This window comes from Dermacentor albipictus, chromosome 1 (genome assembly GCF_038994185.2).
Source record: "Dermacentor albipictus isolate Rhodes 1998 colony chromosome 1, USDA_Dalb.pri_finalv2, whole genome shotgun sequence".
NCBI classification, from domain to species: domain Eukaryota; kingdom Metazoa; phylum Arthropoda; class Arachnida; order Ixodida; family Ixodidae; genus Dermacentor; species Dermacentor albipictus.
The window spans coordinates 539,085-559,031 of NC_091821.1; the positions used below are offsets into that span (position 1 = coordinate 539,085).

Below are 19,947 nucleotides of genomic sequence, written 5' to 3' on the forward strand. Positions count from 1 at the left end.
GTGGATTGGACATTGTGCGTAAAAGCACTTTACACTCCACAGTCCCCCCATAAGAATGCTAATGACTTTTAATGTTAAAAAAGCTTTTTGGCATGAAAGACAAATTAGTATGGCGGCTACCACCGCTGTGAAAATGTGCATACTACACGTTTATGCTGCAAGAAACGTAATATACAAGATATGTATGGTATCCCTTCTGCAGGGATGCTAAGAAACGAAAAGTGTTTCTACCACTAGGATCCACTGATAAATCTGCAGTATAGCAGTAAGTAGAGCATGCGCATAGCACCCTTTATGCTGCCAAAAATCCCCCCATTTGAAGGATACTGCTTATGTCCTATTTACCTAACAAACATGAAAGGAAATACTTTTGGCGTTAAGAGCCGAATTCGCATGGGACGGTTGAAATCTCTGTAGACAGTAACCCAAGGCAAAAGGCTACTTGGAAACGTACAGTAAACCCTCGTTAACACGAACTCGGATATCTCGAAATATCGGTTAAGTCGAAAGTTTTCCACGCCGCGCCTTCCCCACCCACAGGTGTACTGTATTCGCACCCGTTCATCTCGAAGCATTTTTCGGGCGTAATACGGATATCTCGAAATTTCGACCAAGATGGCTGAAGGCAAAGGCCGTTACCAAAACGTGATACAGGCTCCGAGCGAGCGTTTAGCTCCTACTAAAGTGCCGAATGCGGTCACGATCTAAGGGCGAATACAAAATTCCCGCAGATGCAGCTGTTTTCCGTCAACCACGTCAAGTAACCTTGGAAGCAGTCACGTGGTGTGTGCCGCTTGCGCGCGGGGGCTCATGGGTTTTATTGGGTAGTCGCGCCGCCGCATTTCAGACGTGCGGGCGTTATTGTGCGTGTGCGATTCTGTCAGTTCTTTGTTTCGTCGCGCTGTGCGCTCGACGCGTTGACTGCGATTTTTTTTTTGTGTGTGTGTGTGCGGTGTGTGGTCAACGGACGACGACGATGTCTCGCCCCAAGCAGTGTAAGTCTCTGACGCTGGAGAAAAAAGTCGCGTTAATCAAGGAAGTGGAGAAAGCGGGAAGTTCCAAAACGAGCATCGCCAAAGAATTCGGCATCCCCTTGTCGACGCTATCGACAGTTTAAAAAAATCGGCAGAAGGTCTTCGATGGGTTCGAGCAAAGTTTTCCAGTGAGCGGAAGCGGATTCAGGCCTCGAAATTCCCGGACGTCGAAGCAGCACTCATGCTGTGGCTCTGGAATGTCAGGGCAGCCAACCTTCCCGTGACTACCCAAATGATGATGGAGAAGGCAGACGCTCTGGCGTTGCAGATGGGCCACACAGACTTCAGTTGCAGCAATGGCTGGTTTGAACGATTTAAAAAAAGAAATAACGTAGCCTCAAAGCCTATCCACGGCGAAAGCGGCACTGTTGATGAAGAGGCTGCAGACACCTGGCGCAACCACCGCCTCGCTGAGCTGCAAAAGGCTTACGCGGACAAGGACATTTTAAACCTCGACGAAGCAGCACTGTTCTCTTATGCCCCAACCACTGGCACGCGCCGGAAAGCTTCGGCGCGCGCTGAAGGGTCAAATGCGTGAAAGCGTCGGTCTAGAAGTTTGCCAACGCGCGGCGAAGCTGCGCCGGCTTGCACCAATGAGAGGCTGCGACAAGTCGCAGGCGTCAACCAATCGGAGGCTGCGGAGCCTCCGGCTGCTAGGCCTACGATGGCCGCCCGCACGAAGGCGCCGGCACCAACGATTGTCCGAGTTCCTTGGGCATACGACGCGTGCGACAGTGTTCCTGAAAGACAGCGTTGTATTTGTATGCCAACGACGACACGACCGACGACCGTGGGTTGTGGCAGTGCGACGTCGATCCGAAGCGGAGGCACGATGGATGCTGACCTTGTTGGAGAAGGACGCCTGTGGTCGTCGTTCTGGCAAGAATTAAGAAAGTGCAATAATATGCTATGCGCCTGATCATATGCATTATGCTATTAATTTCTTCCGAGTTTTAATAATGGCTGGCTACTGTATGCAGTGTTGTGCAATAAAATAATATGCCACAGCAATTATTGCGTGCCTTGCAGAACAAATTGAATATATCTTTCTGTCAAAACATCATCATCATCATCATCATCCTGGTTACGCCCACTGCAGGGCAAAGGCCTCTCCCATACTTCTGCAACAACCCCGGTCATGTACTAATTGTGGCCATGCCGTGCCTGCAAACTTCTTAATCTCATCCACCCACCTAACTTTCTGCCGCCCCCTGCTACGCTTCCCTTCCCTTGGGATCCAGTCCGTAACCCTTAATGACCATCGGTTATCTTCCCTCCTCATTACATGTCCTGCCCATGCCCATTTCTTTTTCTTAATTTCAACTAAGATGTCATTACCTCGCGTTTGTTCCCTCACCCAATCTGCTCTTTTCTTATCCCTTAACGTTACACCTATCATTCTTCTTTCCATAGCTCGTTGTGTCGTCCTCAATTTGAGTAGAACCCTTTCCCTAAGCCTCCAGGTTTCTGCCCCATAGGTAAGTACTGGTAAGACACAGCTATTATATACTTTTCTCTTGAGGGATAATGGCAACCTGCTGTTCATGATTTGGGAACGCCTGCCAAACGCACCCCAGCCCATTCTTATTCTTCTGATTATTTCCGTCTCATGATCCGGATCCGCCGTTACTACCTGCCCCAAGTAGATGTATTCCCTTACGACTTCCAGTGCCTCACTGCATATTGCAAATTGCTGTTCTCTCCCGAGACTGTTAAGCAATACTTTACTTTTCTGCAGATTAATTTTTAAACCCACTTTTCTGCTTTGCCTCTCCAGGTCAGTGAGCATGCATTGCAATTGGTCCCCTGAGTTACTAAGCAAGGCAATATCATCAGCGAATCGCAAGTTACTAAGGTATTCTCCATTAACTTTTATCTGCAATTCCTCCCAATCCAGGTCTCTGAATACCTCCTGTAAACACGCTGTGAATAGCATTGGAGAAATCGTATCTCCCTTCCTGTCGCCTTTCTTTATTGGGATTGTGTTGCTTGCTTTATGGAGGACTACGGTGGCTGTGGAGGCGCTATAGATATCTTTCAGTATTTTTACATAAGGCTCGTCTACACCCTGATTCCGTAATGCCTCCATGACTGCTGAGGTTTCGACAGAATCAAACGCTTTCTCGTAATCGATGAAACCTATATATAGGGGTTGGTTATATTCCGCACATTTCTCTATCACCTGATTGATAGTGTGAATATGATCTATTGTTGAGTAGCCTTTATGGAATCCTGCCGGGTCCTTTGCTTGACAGAAGTCTAAGGAGTTCTTGATTCTATTTGCGATTACCTTAGTAAATAGTTTGTAGGCAACGGACAGTAAGCTGATTGGTCTATAATTTTTCAAGTCTTTGGCGTCCCCTTTCTTATGGATTAGGATTATGTTAGCGTTCTTCCAAGATTCCGGTACGCTCGAGGTCATGAGGCATTGCGTATACAGGGTGGCCAGTTTCTCTAGAACAATCTGTCCACCATCCTTCAACAAATCTGCTGTTACCTCATCCTCCCCAGCTGCCTTCCCCCTTTGCATATCTCCCAAGGCTTTCCTTATTTCTTCCGGCGTTACCTTTGGGATTTCGAATTCCTCTAGACTATTTTCTCTTCTATTATCGTTGTGGGTGCCACTGGTACTGTATAAATCTCTATAGAACTCCTCAGCTACTTGAACTATCTCATCCATATTAGTAATGATATTGCCGGCTTTGTCTCGTAACGCATACATCTGATTCTTGCCAATTCCTAGTTTCTTCTTCACTGTTTTTAGGCTTCCTCCGTTCCTGAGAGCATGTTCAATTCTATCCATATTATACTTCCTTATGTCAGCTGTCTTACGCTTGTTGATTAACTTCGAAAGTTCTGCCAGTTCTATTCTAGCTGTAGGGTTAGAGGCTTTCATACATTGGTATTTCTTGATCAGATCTTTCGTCTCCTGCGATAGTTTGCTGGTATCCTGCCTAACCGAGTTACCACCGACTTCCATTGCACACTCCTTAAAGATGGCCACAAGATTGTCATTCATTGCTTCAACACTAAGGTCCTCTTCTCTTCCTGAGTTAAAGCCGAATACCTGTTCTGTAGCTTGATCTGGAATTCCTCAATTTTCCCTCTTACCGCTAACTCATTAATCGGCTTCTTATGTACCAGTTTCCTTTGTTCCCTCCTCAGGTCTAGGCTAATTCGTGTTCTTACCATCCTGTGGTCACTGCAACGCACCTTGCCGAGCACGTCCACATCTTGTATGATGCCGGGGTTAGCGCAGAGTATGAAGTCTATTTCATTTCTAGTCTCGCCGTTCGGGCTCCTCCACGTCCACTTTCGGCTATCCCGCTTGCGGAAGAAGGTATTCATTATCCTCATATTATGTTCTGTTCCGCAAACTCTACTAATAACTCTCCCCTGCTATTCCTAGTGCCTATGCCATATTCCCCCACTGCCTTGTCTCCAGCCTGCTTCTTGCCTACCTTGACATTGAAGTCGTCCATCAGTGTAGTGTATTTTGTTTTGACTTTACCCATCGCCGATACCACGTCTTCATAGAAGCTTTCTACTTCCTGTTCATCATGACTGGATGTAGGGGTGTAGACCTGTACAATCTTCATTTTGTACCTCTTATTAAGTTTCACAACAAGACCTGCCACCCTCTCGTTAATGCTATATAATTCCTGTATGTTACCAGCTATGTTCTTATTAATCAGGAATCCGACTCCTAGTTCTCTTCTCTCCCCTAAGCCCCGGTAGCACAGGACGTGCCCGCTTTTTAGCACTGTATATGCTTCTTTTGGCCTCCTAACTTCACTAAGCCCTATTATATCCCATTTACTGCCCTCTAATTCCTCCAATAGCACTGCTAGACTCGCCTCACTAGATAACGTTCTAGCGTTAAACGTTGCCAGGTTCATATTCCAATGGCGGCCTGTCCGGACAAAACATCATAGCAGGCTGAAAACAATAAACTGCAATTTTTCTTTTTGTGGTGACGAAGTGTGTAAATTGTGAAAATAACCTGTTTATATATTTCTTATACTATGCAAATGAGCTGCTCCCATACATTCGAATAAGTGCTTCAATAGTACGACTTGGCAAAGGGCAACGAAAGACTCCTATTAAAACCCTCTAATTCTCAAGCTTGTACTGTCCGACGGTATGTCATTTCATTAATGTAAAGAAAGGCAAATTTGATATGTGGAAACCAGTTACAATAGAACATGGCCCTTACACTGTGAAAATGTTTTGTAGCAATACACTCAATGTGAAGGCCTCCGAATGCGGTTTGATGCATCAAAACAACCTAGAATAATAGAGGTGCTCCATGGGCTAGATTTGGCAGAATCGAGAATTGGGGGGAGACAAGATACGTATTACATACATTTTAGCTATTTTACATACATTTAGCTATTTAGTTGTTTTTTTTTGTGAGTGCTACAGGTGTTTCAATTCTGTTGTGCTAATTTTCTCAGAACCCACTTTTTCGCGTTTCTCTCATGCACCAACAAGCATAATTATATTGACACGGATGCTTTATCTGTATCCGGTTACCGTATTTTACCGGCTAAAAAATGTTAAGCGTTATCGCTCGGTGCAGGATGCGCCTGAACGTATCGGAAGTTTCGCGAATGTTATCGATGGTTCTGTCTATTGTCGATGAACCTTGCTAATCTGATTGCATACGCGACACGAATTGTGTTGTAGTTTCTGGAAGGCGCGCGGGCACCAGCGAATAGGCTGTAACTTTCGACGACTGACGTATGCAAACCGACGCGCTTGACCCCCAGATGAGATTTTCTACGATTGCCGACATTGCTCGCCACTATCGTTGCGATTGAGCCGGCACTATTTATTTACCATCACTACTACGTGGCAATATTTCCAACACAGATTTTTTCAGTTATACATCGCACGCCTAATTCTTACATACTTGGCTGTGCAATAAGCTACCAAAAAACGAAATGGTACAACAGTTTTTGATATATGGCATCGTCGTGCAGGTGTTTGCAAAGCGATCTTGCAGACAGACGACGCGCGAGCGCTGATGTCGATATTTTGTACACTATTGTTACTTAAAAAATAAAAACAAACTGTTACGGCAGGTGTATATTCATTATTCAAACGTCTTTTTTATATCTAAAAGCACATATAGATCACTAACTTATTGTTTCAAGCTTAGTTTACAGCAGGCTCTTTTAGGCCGGACTTTATCGGATGAAGACGGAATAGTCCAGCAACAGTGTGCCGCAGCCGAGGAGCGAGCTTCAGCGCGCGTCGGAGCTTGTTTCCAGTGGTTGCTAGCCCTTTCCCTCCAGCCGAAGCGAAGCGACGCGTTCGCTTGCCGGCGCGCGCCGAAGCTTTCGACACGTGCCAGTGGTTGGGGCATAAGATGCTGCCTAGCCACACATACACGCCGAAGGGAGAAGCGTGCTCAGGCGCTAAGCAGCGCAAAGACCGAGTGACGATACTTTTCGGAGCCAACTCCACCGGCGATGAAAAACTGCCGCTGCTTGTTATCGGTAAGTCGCTCAATCCAAGGTGCTTCCGAAATGCATGGCTCCCGAGAGATGAGACTTACCGCGCCAATAAAACAGCCTGGATGACTGCAGCGCTCTTTGAAGAGTATGTACGTGCTCTTGACCGCAAAATGGCAAGGGACGGCTGGAAAGTGTTGTTCGTTGTGGACAACTGCCCCGGCCACGGAAAAATCAACAACTTGAGGCGGTCACGCTGAAGTTCCTGCCTGCTAATATGACGTCCATGCTCCAGCCGATGGACCAAGGAGTCATTGAGGTTGCTCGCAAGTTTTATAGGAAAAGTCTCCTGCACCGCATTTTGTGCTCTTACGACAGTGGTAAGAAGTACGAAATAGATTTGCTGGGTGCAGTCCACCTGATCGCCGAAGCCTGGCGACAAGTATGTCCATTGACGATTGCTAATTGTTTCGCGCACGCAGGATTTTCGCGCGCCGAGAAATCGCTCGAGCCAGACACTGACAAGTTGAGAGATTGCGATGAACTTTGCGACGAAGTCCGCAAAGCTGCCGGCTGCGCCAGCGATGCCGAAGACAGCGAAATCACTTTTGAAGAGTACGCGCTCTACGAGTCGGACGTGCCCATTACCGGAATGTTGTCTGACGCCGACATTGTTGAAATGGCAGTGAACGACGGTGATCACGCTGACGAAGAACCACCTAGAGAAGTGCCGACAACTGCAGAAACAAGGAACATGCTACGTTTGCTCCGCAACAAAGTTGGATGCGGCGGCGGCGAACAACGGCTCATGCTGTGCGTTCAGCAGCTCGAGGACACTTTTCTCGCGCCGAATGCCAATGCCAAGCAGGCAAGCATCACCCAGTTCTTTCTAAAACAATAAAATTCAGTTTTTCCTGGGAATTCTGCGATTATTGCAAAAGCTCCCCTCATGCTGTGGAGTGCTTGTTAGCAGTGCTGGTTGTCACTGGCTCTTTAGGTGACCCAGTCACTGAAATTTTCGGCATTTTGCTTAACTCGAAACTCTGCTTATCACGAAATTTTTCCCGGATTTTACAACTTCGAGTTAACAAGAGTTTACTGTAATCCTTAAACCGTTCCAGAGGTTGTCTATGGCGTGTAGACCTACGGAGGACTAGTTCAGGTTGCAGAGGAGGAATAGCAGAAGTGTTACTCGTACCGGGACTGGAAGGTGAGTCAGAGACCTGAGTGCCTTCAGGGGCGGTCAGGCACTTCAGGGCACGCAGCGCCGCAAGAAAGATCCGGACTGCTTCAGTCGGGGACCAGACAAAGAAATGAGTGTTTATTTCTGCGAGGAGAAACAGGAGGCAACTTACAGCGTTTGGCAATAAGTGGCGCCCTGACGTAAACGACCCAAAACCGAAACCAGAAACCAACACAGGATACCACAACTCCCTCGCGAAAACGCACAAAATACGGAGAAAAGAAGACGCAGCACGAAATATGACCGTTTCACGTTGTGCGTGCTGAGGTCGTGTGCACAATTTCTTTTGCCGCAACGAGATACCAGCGGTCGAGAACATAACTAACGAGTTCCCGAAGCGTATGGATCTCCCATCACTGAAGCGGTGTACTGTGCGTCGCCTGCTTGTTGAGATCGGATTCAAGCACGAGAAGAGCCAAAATTCGCTGCTTATCAACCGGAATGACATCGCTGAAAGGCGGAATCGCTACCTTCATGACGTGGAGCGCTACCGGGCGAAAGGCTGAAAGATCTTTTTCCTGGACAAGACATGGGTGACGGCGGCACAAACTCGGTCGATCGTGTGGACAGACACTGTGGTGCAGAAGCGCGGTCACCTATACGTTTGAGCAAATGGCCTGTCAACGGGCCTGAAACAACCTACTGGAAAAGGCCAGTGCCTGATTGTGACGCACATCGGCAGCGAGGATGGCTTCGTGGATGGCTACTTAGATATATTCCGAGGCCAATAAAGAGGCGACTACCACAAAGAAATGGATGATAATCGCTTCGAGGGATGGTTTAATGACGTTCTGCAGAAGTTGCCTGCTGGTAGCGTTATTGTTTTCGACAATGCACCTTACCATTCCTGGCGAGAAGCTAAATTGCCGACGACATCTTGGAAGGAAAAAAATACAGGAGTGTCTCAAAAGCAAGAACATCACCTGCAGCAAAATGATGGTTAAAAAGCAGCTGCTTGAGTTGGTAGCATTTGTAAAGCCACGCTTTCTGAGCTACATCGTAGACTATGCAGGTGAAAGGGCCGGTTGCATTGTACTCAGGCTCCCACTGTACCACTGCGAATTTAATCCTATCGAGCTCGTGTGGGCAAAAGTGAAAAATGGAATCGCTGCGGACAACAGAGACTTCAAGCTGTCCATGGTCAAAGACGCTTTGAGGGAAAAAATGAAGCACGTAACCGCGGAAGCCTGGAGGAAGAACAGTCGCCACGAAATGGACCTGGAGGCAAAGTTCAGGCTTGATACGTCTGGAAGTGACCACATCCAGCCCATCATCCAACTGGGTGAAGATGACAGTGAAGAAAGCGACTCCGACTGCGAGCTGTTCGGCATTGAGCCACTCGATGAAGCATAACAGCTTCTCGTTAACGAAAGAACGGCCCTTATTAAGGCTACCAATATTTTGCCGGTGGGTTCGCAGCAGCCAAGCATTGTCCCATGACCTCTCAAATAAATAAGCAGTTCATTTGGCGACATATTCCTTTTAATGCAGGCTCAATTCTGAAAAAGCAACGTCCTGCACAGATCGTGCTCAATAGAAGTATTGGCATGGAAACGTGCTGAAATGCTGGAAAATCTGAATGCAAATACAGTTATTAACCCTGAATAACTATGTGGGGCCCAAAATGCTCATTCGGGCAGCCACTGTCCAGCTTCACACGAAAAAGCAGTAGTCAACGTGAAATTGGCAGCCACTCTTAGCAGCCTGCACGCCAAAGCACATTGTGCTTTACGTGCAGTTGTGCTGCACCTACCATTTCTTCCAGCCTGTTGAGATGAATAATGCCCATGTCAGGAGGCCCAAAATACTCTATTGAACAGCCACCTACAATCATGATTGGTCCTGTGATGAAATAACAGTCGTCAGGGCACGCTTGAAAGGCACCTTTAGCATCTGCACTTCAAAGCGTAGCCATGTGGTAGCCATTGTAAATGAAACAGCAGTAGTCAACGCGAAATCGACCACCACATTTAGCAGTTTGCATGCAAAAGAACATTCATGTGGTCGCATTCTTTATTTTGGTTATATGGCTCAGGCAAGTCATGCAGATAAGAGAACAATTATCAAACATCCTTAGCTTAGTGAGGCCCAAAATACTCATTCGGGTAGCTATTAATAGCAGTAATCGAGGGCACGCTTGAAAGGCATCGTTTGCAATCACAGTCAAGCGGTCACCACTATTGGTGAAACAGCAGCAATCAACGCCAAAATGACAGCCACTGTTGGCAGCTTGCATGCAAAAGCACATTCATGTGGTGGCATTGTTTATTTTGGTTATCTGGCCCAGACAATTAATGCAAGTAAGAGAACAATTATCAAACATCACTAGCTTAGTGAGGCCCAGAAAACTCATTTGGGTAGCTATTAATAGCAGTAGTTGAGCGCACACTTGAAAGGCACAGTTTGCAGTCTGCACATCAAATCACAGTCATCGCACAGCCATCATTGTATTTGTTTATCTGACCGGGCAAGTAACACGAACATAAGCACAATTTTTTACCCTGAATAACTCTGCCAGCATTGTTTGTACTAAAAAATGCTGAGTAAAGTTGAGAGTGTTTTATTGAGGCAATTATTTCATTCACAAGCCATCAGCATAACGATCGACGGCCAGGTTCAGACAATGACATTGGTGAAGTAATAAATGGTGAAAGTTGCAAAAACTCTCAGTGCACTGCTTTGTGGGGCTCCATTCACTGAAAAATGTCTTTGTAATGACAAAAGCATCAGACAGGAAATGACACCCCACTGCACAATGTTATTCGTGTTGAAACTTTATGCCATCATATGTGATGGGCAGCGAAACCGTCTGTTTACTAAGACTAAATGCATGAAAAATGCCACAGCATAGCAAGGTCTTGTTTCAAAATATGCAGCCTTTCATGTGCAATTCTGGCAAGCTGCCACATTGACTAATTCATAAACATGAAAAGAGGTGAGAGGCAAAGTTACTGTGCAACCCACATGACGCTTTTAAAGAAATGTATCTGTAAACCTTTGTTTTCATGGGCTATCAAAATGTTTTGAGCAAGTAGGTTAATCACATTGCAGTAACAACACAAAAAGCAAGGACAGAAAACACAGTTAGTAGACAGATTGAGAAGACGAGGTAGACCAGTGAGAAAGGTTTTAATGAGATGGAAGAGGCCAGCCCTGCAGTGTACAGGAGTTAGTGCTTTGAATGAGATTGGTTAATGAAAATGTGTAGAAGGACTTTGCTGAAAGAAAACTAGCGAAAACAAATGCTAATATAAAAGGACAGAAATAAGAGTAAGCGCAAACACGCATGGAAGCAGGCACCGGGAGGTCCCACCCACACACAAATGTGAAAACTAAGAAAATCTGACATATAAAGAAATGTGGGAAATAAAAATTAGACGAACGCAAGAAAACATACACACATTTACAAACAGACGCGGGTAGAGGTATTATAGGAGCGGGTTCAGAAGCTGCTGTGCCTACCTTATTGTACGCTTTTTTTACCGTTCTCTTAACACTGCCTTGGAAATTTTTATTTGCAACATATCACGAGGATCGAAAAGCAGCGCTAAGCTGTGTTGTGGGAAACCCTTGCGAGCGCTGGCAACACAAATTATGCATGACTGTGCCACAGCACGCATTCCACAGCTTGCGCGAGCGGTGAGCACTGGTGGAAAGCAATCAATTGACGGTGCTACACAACGCTCGAACAGCGCCACTCAGCTATCTCACTGCTGACAACGATCGTCCATGCTAAGCTGACAGCGACAAATCTGTGTTGGAGGCTTCTTTTGCAAATATTTTCTGGTGAGACGCTTGTCAGTTTGATTCATGCGCACACGCTTTTCTCATTTCTCCTCAGAATGGTTTTGCTCCATCACTTCACCCCGTCTGACAAGAAACGCAGTGACACAGTACACAAACACACCCATTGCTGACAGTAAGCACGAAACTTTGGCAATCTTTTCTCGTCGTAACTTCACTCGGGAGTGAAACAAAAGAACATGGAACAACCACGCAGGATGTGTGTTTGCAGCGCTCGCCCTGGGATCCTGTTTTCAGGCAAAGCGTAGAGCAGCGTCAGCGATGCTTGCTGCGATGTTTCTTTGCCGGATCACGACTTAGAATAAACACACATGGCACAAATGCTGCATCGTAAGCTCGCAGTAATGTTTCCAGCATGATAGACAATCACAAATAGTTTTGGAATTCACTGTGACGAGAGGTTGAGGCGCACACCCACCGCTGACAGTAAGCACGAAACTTTGGCAAACTTTTCTCGGCGTAACTTCACTCGGGAGTGAAACAAAACAACATGGAACAAACACAAAGGATGTGTGTTTGCAGCGCTCGCCCTGGGATCCTGTTTTCAGGCAAAGCGTAGAGCAGCGTCAGCGATGATTGCTGCAATGTTTCTTCGCCGGATCACGGCTTAGAATAAATGCACGCGGCACAAATGCCACATCGTAAGCTCGCAGTAATATTTGCGGCATGATAGACCATCACAAATACTTTCGGAATTCACTATGACAAGGGGTTGATGCGCACACCCGCCGCTGACAGTAAGCACGAAACTTTGGCAAACTTTTCTCGTCGTAACTTCCCTCAGGAGTGAAACAAAAGAACATGGAACCAACACACAGGATGTGTGTTTGCAGCACCCATTGTGGTCTCCTGTTTTCAGGCAGAGCGTAGTCAGCGATGCTCGCTGCAATGTATCTTCACCGGATCATGGTTTAGAATAAATGCACACGGCACAAATGCTGCATCGTAAGCTCGCAGTAATATTTATGGCATGATAGACCATCACAAAGAGTTTGGGAATTCACTGTGACGAGGGGTTGATGCGCACACCTGACGTGACTTGGCCCAGTTCGAAGCCCGGGCGGCCATCTTCTCCAACGGCGGGGTCACTGGCCGTCCGGCTCATGACGTCGGCCTAGAGTGCGCACCCATTGGTGGATGCTCAAATTTAAAAAATTAAATTATGGGATTTTACGTGCCAAAACGACTTTCTGATTACAGTCAAACCTCGATATATCGAACACGGATATATCGAATTATTGCGTATATCGAACAATTTCTATATCACATGGAAAATCGCATGCATTTTTAATTCTTTATTTCGAACGGGGCCGGATGTAAAATGGATATATCGAACTCCGCCGCCCCAGACCAAGTGCGCTCTGTTGACAGGAGGCGAGCTTTCCCGCAACACTCTCAAAGATAACGGCGGCGCGATCGGCGTTCCAGACTGCTGCGTACGACAGCTGCCCACATCGGTTGCGCCGAGGGCGCCATTTGAACGTAGTGGCGTACACACGCGGCGGCTTGGAGCCAGCACGGCCGCCTCGATCACGCGCGCACCTATGCGCGCACGGTGGGGCAAGCCGCCTCGTTCACGCGCGCACGGCGACGCTTGCCTCCGCCGTGCGCGCGTGATCGAGGCGGCCGTGGAGCCAGTTGGAGCGCTTTGTCGGTGCTGAGCCACACATCATGTGCATTGCGGACTTCGTTGGCGGTGACGACAGCACCGGAACAGTGGCGGAGTTAACAGACGTGGAGATCGCGGCAGAAGTGACTGCTGAGCGGCCAAACGAAGACGCTGCCGAGGCTGATCCAGCAAGCGCTGATGTTGCCCCGCTCCCGAGTGCAACTGAGGCTGTAGCTGCTTTGGCCGTTGTACGCCGCTACTGCGGCGCAATAGAAGGCACTGGACTGTCTCTTGTGGACCGTTTGGACTATGTTGAGGACGCCGTGGTCAAACACGCGGTTGCCAATATGAATCAGGCTACGCTGCTTCAGTACTTTCAGCGAACTAAATAAATACTTTGTTTGAAGCTTCATGCGAGTATCTATTGCGCCACGATTGGTTCATTGATTGATTTGCGCTAGTTTTTGAGGCGTTTTCTACGTGATTTTATATATCGAATTCTGGCTATATCGAACTATTTTGCGATCACCGCGCTGTTCGATATATCGAGGTTCGACTGTATTAGGCACGCTGTAGTGGAGGACTCCGGAAATTTCGACCGCCTGGGGTTCTTTAACGTGCACCTAAATCGAAGTACACAGGTGCACTTAGATTTAGGTGCATTTCGCATTGTGTTTTCGCATTTCACCCCCACCTAAATGTGGCCACCGGGGCCGGGATTTGATCCCGCGACCTCGTGCTCAGAAGCCGAACACCATAGCCACTGTTGGAGGATGCTCGTGTGCATCCGCCTCGGAGGAGTAAACGCCCCTTTTTTCTAAAGTTGTATCCGACTATAGTCATATCTCGCAAATGTTATTTTGGAGCGAGCACAACTGTCCTTAATACATGCACCTTAGTGCAACTCGGTTCGCGACAAGTACGTCACTTCGTGAACAGACGAGCTAACGCACAATGAAATGTTGTTCACGATAAATCACTAACATGAAAAAATAATTTACTCAGCATAAGCTCACTATGCTTCAGTTTGAGACTTAGTGAAGCGCTGATACCGCGTTCTCACATCACAAACAAATGCTAAAAACTGATTTCATTTTCTATGTACGTCGAGTCCCGAATCAATGATTGGCAACGCGAATTTCTGATCGACTTTGAGGCATGAGAAACATAATAGAAATCGTTCATGCCCTCTACCAGCCTTTGTGCGTAATAACTAATACGCATGCAAATTCACATGGTGTGGACGGCGCTGATTCTTTAGGTTACCGAGAGCACGCTAGAAGCTAGAAGGCTGGCACTCGATTGTAAACATGTTATTTACAAGCATTCGCAACAAGATCTTGCAGCGTGCGCTTGACAAATGTTGCATACTTAATTGTAGCACACGCAATGCATTCACAGTTGTCATGGTATGGTGTTAATGCTCGTTTAAGTATGTTTTTAAAGAACAGTCATCAAAACAGGGGAAGAATGCTGCCATCACTGAATTTGTATAACCCTCCACATGGAAATTCAATGCTGTACACGAAGTTACACGGAGCTAGAAAGCCAACGCGAACGCTTAAAGCACACCGCCTTGCTATGCATACATTCACTCTGCGAAAGGTCGTCTGCTATGCTCAAGCACGGTAGGCAGTGCCATGGTCGAGGAGAGAGTGCGAAAGAGAGGATAAATGAGGAGTGAAAATGGAGGAGGAGAGTGTCGCTACTTTATGAAGCTTCAGGGGCTTTAACCACAGCGGGTGACCCCCCCCCCCTTGTTTTTCAGCAACCCAGTCAGATTAACATTAAATCAAGTGAGAGGCAAAACCTACTTTTGGTTTGGAGAAAGTATCTGGGTGTATCACTCACATTTTGTACTTTCTTGAGCCAAGTGCGGAAAGCAGTGTTGCCAAACCGTTGGGGTTGATCAATGGGTGGCGTCTCATGAACCCAGGTGTCCAAAGCCTCCAACACCGACAGTAGTTTTGTCGTCACCTGCACTCAAACCAGAGAAAATGGGAGTTGTCACTTCACCATAGCTTTCTCTTAAAATTTAATCCAAGGAAACTGGCCGATCAATATGTTACAACCCCATCAACACAGGTGATGCCCTGTGACCTTGACTGGACCACTGGCTTAGATGCAGATTCAAGTTTGTTGGTTCTAGGCATGCCTCAAGGCGATGTGGTGAGTGGTATAGAAGCTCTTTCGCATTCCATTAGAGTACAGTCGAACCTCAATATATCGAACAGCGCGGTGATCGCAAAATAGTTCGATATAGCCAGAATTCAATATATAAAATCACGTAGAAAACGCGTCAAAAACTTGCACAAATCAATCAATGAACCAATCGTGGCGCAATAGATACTCACATGAAGCTTAAACAAAGTATTTATTTCGTTCGCTGAAAGTACTGAAGCAGCGTAGCCTGCTTCATATTGGCAACCGCGTGCTTGACCACGGCGTCCTCAACATAGTCCAAACGGTCCACAAGAGACGGTCCAGTGCCTTCTATTGCGCCGCAGTAGCGGCGTACAACGGCCAAATCAGCTACAGCCTCACTTGCAGTCGGGAGCGGCGCAACATCAGCGCTTGCTGGATCAGCCTCGGCAGCGTCTTCGTTTGGCCGCTCAGCAGTCACTTCTGTCACGATCTCCACGTTTGTTAACTCCGCCACTGTTCCGGTGCTGTCGTCACCGCCAACGAAGTCCTCAATGCTTATGCTGTGTGGCTCAGCACCGACAAAGCGCTCCAACTGGCTCCACGGCCGCCTCGATCACGCGTGCACGGCGGGGGCGCGGGCGCGCGTGATTGAGGCGGCCGGGCTGGCTCACGGCCGGGGAGCGCGAGTTATTTACGTTTCGGCTCCCCCACGGGAGCCTTGTTCACAATGAAAGAAGCGGCAGAGCTGGCGCCCCTTTTTATGTGCGTCTCAAAACATGATTAAGGCACCTGGCATACATGGGCGGCAGATTGCCTTCGTTGCGATTAAGAGTGTGCGCCGTGGTTTGGATGATTAGGGACTCAACATAAAGACGCGAAGAATGATTTCGCTCCTTCGCAATCACACGAGATTTCTCCCAGTTAATCTTATGTGATGTGGCTGCGCAGTGTTCGGCCAAGGCATTTGATGCAACGTGTCGTTTCTGGACGTCATTCATGTGTTGCTTAAGTCTTGTTTTGAAGTTGCCGGTTTCACCGACGTAGACATATCGACAGTCCGCACACGGAATGACATACACCACGCCTGGGAACTTGTCCTTTTCCAATGGGTCTTTTACATGCACGAGCTCGTGTCTAAGCTCGTGTGACTGTCGATATGTCTACGTCGGTGAAACCGGCAACTTCAAAACAAGACTTAAGCAACACATGAATGACGTCCAGAAACGACACGTTGCATCAAATGTCTTGGCCAAACACTGCGCAGCCACATCACATAAGATTAACTGGGAGAAATCTCGTGTGATTGCGAAGGAGCGAAATCATTCTTCGCGTCTTTATCTTGAGTCCCTAATCATCCAACCCACGGCGCACACTCTTAATCGCAACGAAGGCAATCTGCCGCCCATGTATGCCAGGTGCCTTAATCATGTTTTGAGATGCACATAAAACGGGGCGCCAGCTCTGCCGCTTCTTTCATTGTGAACAAGGCTCCCGTGGGGGAGCCGAAACGTAAATAACTCTTTTAAACCATTTTTGGTCGGTGTCCAGACCTCTTCCTTTTAAGTATGCATCATCCCGACCAGACGGGCTTCCGTCATACTCTCAACTTCATGCATATAGCATTGAATCAATATAGCAACACAACATACTGCCACAGCCGAAATGAGTTATGCACGAGGCGTTTACAGAAGCGGGATTCCTCTTTCGCACTTCCCTAACACTCGGCGCCACCTCTGTGAAGCCTGCGCGTGGCCTCCAAAATGCATGTACGTGCGTGCAAACGCTTAGAAGTGCGTCATGCAGCAACCAGGCTCCTCTCTCACGCTTCTTTCTGGACATGCTGCATCATCTAGTGGCACTGCCAAGAAGTCTGCACGGCACACACCCAGTGCATGTGTGGCACAGCCTGCTAATGCATCTGGTTGCTGTCCTTAAAGGAACACTACAGAGAAAAATGACTTCATTTGCTTTGCATCAGTAAATTACCTTTCTATGACACCAAAAACACCACTCTTACCGCAATAAGATACTTGGTAAACCAGAAAAAGTGCAAGAACAAGAGACGGGTGGTGACGCCTCCTTGCAGTTCCCGCACCTGGTCGATGTGGTCATGAATTTTGATGCCATCTTCTAGGGCCTACTTAACTATATATAGCGGTACAGATTGACTACATTGTGTTCTGAAGGAACCAAATATTAAACATGGCAAGTTTCGAGAACCTTTACTCAGCCAATGTGACCCAAATGCAAAAACATACTTTGGAATCCATGACATCAAACTGACGTACTGGCGTCGGGGTTTCGGTGCGAAATTCAAATACTGATGCTTCGACCTTCATTTTCTTATCTAATATTCAAACTATTATTTTGAAATAACTGCCTGCAGCATTCTCAAACAATGCTTTATTAGTCTCAACTGATTTATTGTTTCACTTTAGTGTCCCTTTAAGGAACCCTTGCAACATGGGTTCGATTCCGCTCAGCACCAGAAAAATTTAAGGGGTCTTTTTCATCATTGCAGAGCGGCACATTCCTAGCAGCACATACCTATTTACTCAAGTTGACATCAAAGACGTTCATTGAAGAGCGGCAAACACCTACAGGCACATACCCAGTACTCCAAGTCTGGATCAAAACAATCCTTCGAACAGTAGTACCCATGTTGGCATAAAAAGGTTCATTGAAGAGCGGCACATATGTACACATTGCCACATACTCAGTGACCCAAGTTGTTCTGACGAATGGTTTTTAACTCTGTTGATGATGATGATGTTTGGTGTTCAATGGCGCAAGGGCCAGGTGTGGCCAAAGAGTTCTGTTCTGTTCTGACAGTACAGCCGCATGATGAGCTAAACATTCGACCAGACTTCCCACTGACCCAGGTAGGCGGGAAAATGATTAGATACAAGCATACATAGATAGTCGAGACTTCTCCGTTTTGAAAACAGCATGACGTCATAGAACATGCGCAAAGCGAAGGGCGAGTTGTGTACAAAGAGCTGGGGAGCAAAACTTTTCCCTCGGACCATGGCTGTCATGGCAATATGATGCAATGGATTTGTCCGAGTATGTGAGTTCACTGCCAGCAGTTGCCAGTCAACAATGCATCACGAGGATCTTCGCCTACAGCAAGGAGTACCCCGATCCTCTAAGCATTGACAGCTACAAAAACAATCTTAAGTGCTGTCTGAACGTGGAATTCAACTACATATATGCCTAGCTCATGAAGACACCTAGACCATAAGCTACGGAAGCTATGAAATCATAGTGCTCACTTGAGGTGTGGGGCCTTGCCATATGAACGGACATGCGCGGCCATTTAGTTGAGCTCACTGAGCATTGACAGTGCAGACGATTGACAGCTATGATCGCAATCGGGAAGCGCGATCACAAATAGGTGAGCATAAAGAGACAAAGAAATATGTTTTGTAGAGTACACATGTATTTAGAATAAAAACAGGAACAGCGCAACACAGGACGAGCGAGTAAAGAGCACAGGACAGAGTGCTGACCAGCAACCAAGTGCTTTACTTGCAGAAGCAGCATATAAAGACATCATTGAATGTGACATAAAGAACAGAAAAAGAAGGATAAGCGTCAGCCATGGAGATAATCCAGTTCTTTTGTTGAGAGCATGAGGGACGCAGTACTGACGCACGCGTCAAAACTTTTGAATATGCAAAATGCCTCAAGGATTTCCCGCGCACGCTTTTCACTATATCTGCCAATTATTTCGCACTTCTAAAAGATTGGGCTGCAACCACATGTGTTACAGTGGGCAGCCAGATGACTGTACAGGTTTCCTTTTTGGTGAAGCGGCATGCTCGTGCAGGCGATCATTAATGCACCTTCTATGCCCGATATAGCAATGTTTACAATCAAAGGAGATTTTATAGACGACCTGCGCTGCCTATAAAATAATAAATATAAATAAAGACAGCGCTCATCCTTCTTTTTCTGTTCATGTCACATTCAATGATGTCTTTATATGCTGCTTCTGCAAATGAAGCATTTGGTTGCTAGTCAGCGCTCTGTCATGCGCTCATTACTCGCTCGTCCTGTGTTGCGCTGTTCCTGCTTTTATTCTAAAGATGAACCAACCAGCCCCATTGAACACACTAAACATGTATTGTTTATTCATAATACAGATGAGCTTGCATAAATACTTATTAAGAATAAAAATATACCGTATTTTCTGGTCTATAAGTTGCATCTTTGTACAAGTCACACACCCTCCCTCGAAATGGCAGTTCTTCCAAAAAAAGACATATGCAAGTTGCACCAGTGTATAAGATGCACCTGTTCATTCGGTAAGTGATTTAATAACTTGCCAAGGAGCAGTTTGAGAGAAGGTGTGACAAACAGACGTGCTTGCAGCGGCCGCCGCCTTTGCACGCATCCCGCGGTAGGCAGCGCTGACACGCGTGCAAGCGCCTTCCAACGTCTAGACAGTACTTTTCAGAAGTATTTTATTCCGATTGCATGAACAATGCTATTGATAGATTAGATGACGGCGTTTAGTCAAAGCCATCAAAGTTGTCGTCCTCCTCCGAGTCGCTTACAAATAATGCAGCTATTTCAGGTTGGACTTCCGCTGGGACATCACTGTCGTCTTCCAACTCGCTGGTATTCAACTCACCAACATCACCATTA

General features: G+C 46.8%; 1 protein-coding gene across 3 annotated transcripts in view; it reads right to left on the bottom strand.

The window, feature by feature from the left end:
• Positions 1–19,947, bottom strand: part of LOC139060019 (serine/threonine-protein phosphatase 2A activator-like) — a 361,591-nt gene that overhangs the window by 286,909 nt on the left and 54,735 nt on the right. For 2 of the 3 annotated variants that reach the window (XM_070538701.1, XM_070538699.1), the window contains exon 4: positions 15,001–15,126. The exons of the other annotated variant lie outside the window; for it this stretch is intronic. In XM_070538701.1, the coding sequence (XP_070394802.1) occupies positions 15,001–15,126 (126 nt within the window). The remainder of the gene's footprint in view (positions 1–15,000; positions 15,127–19,947) is intronic. 3 annotated transcript variants of the gene reach the window in all.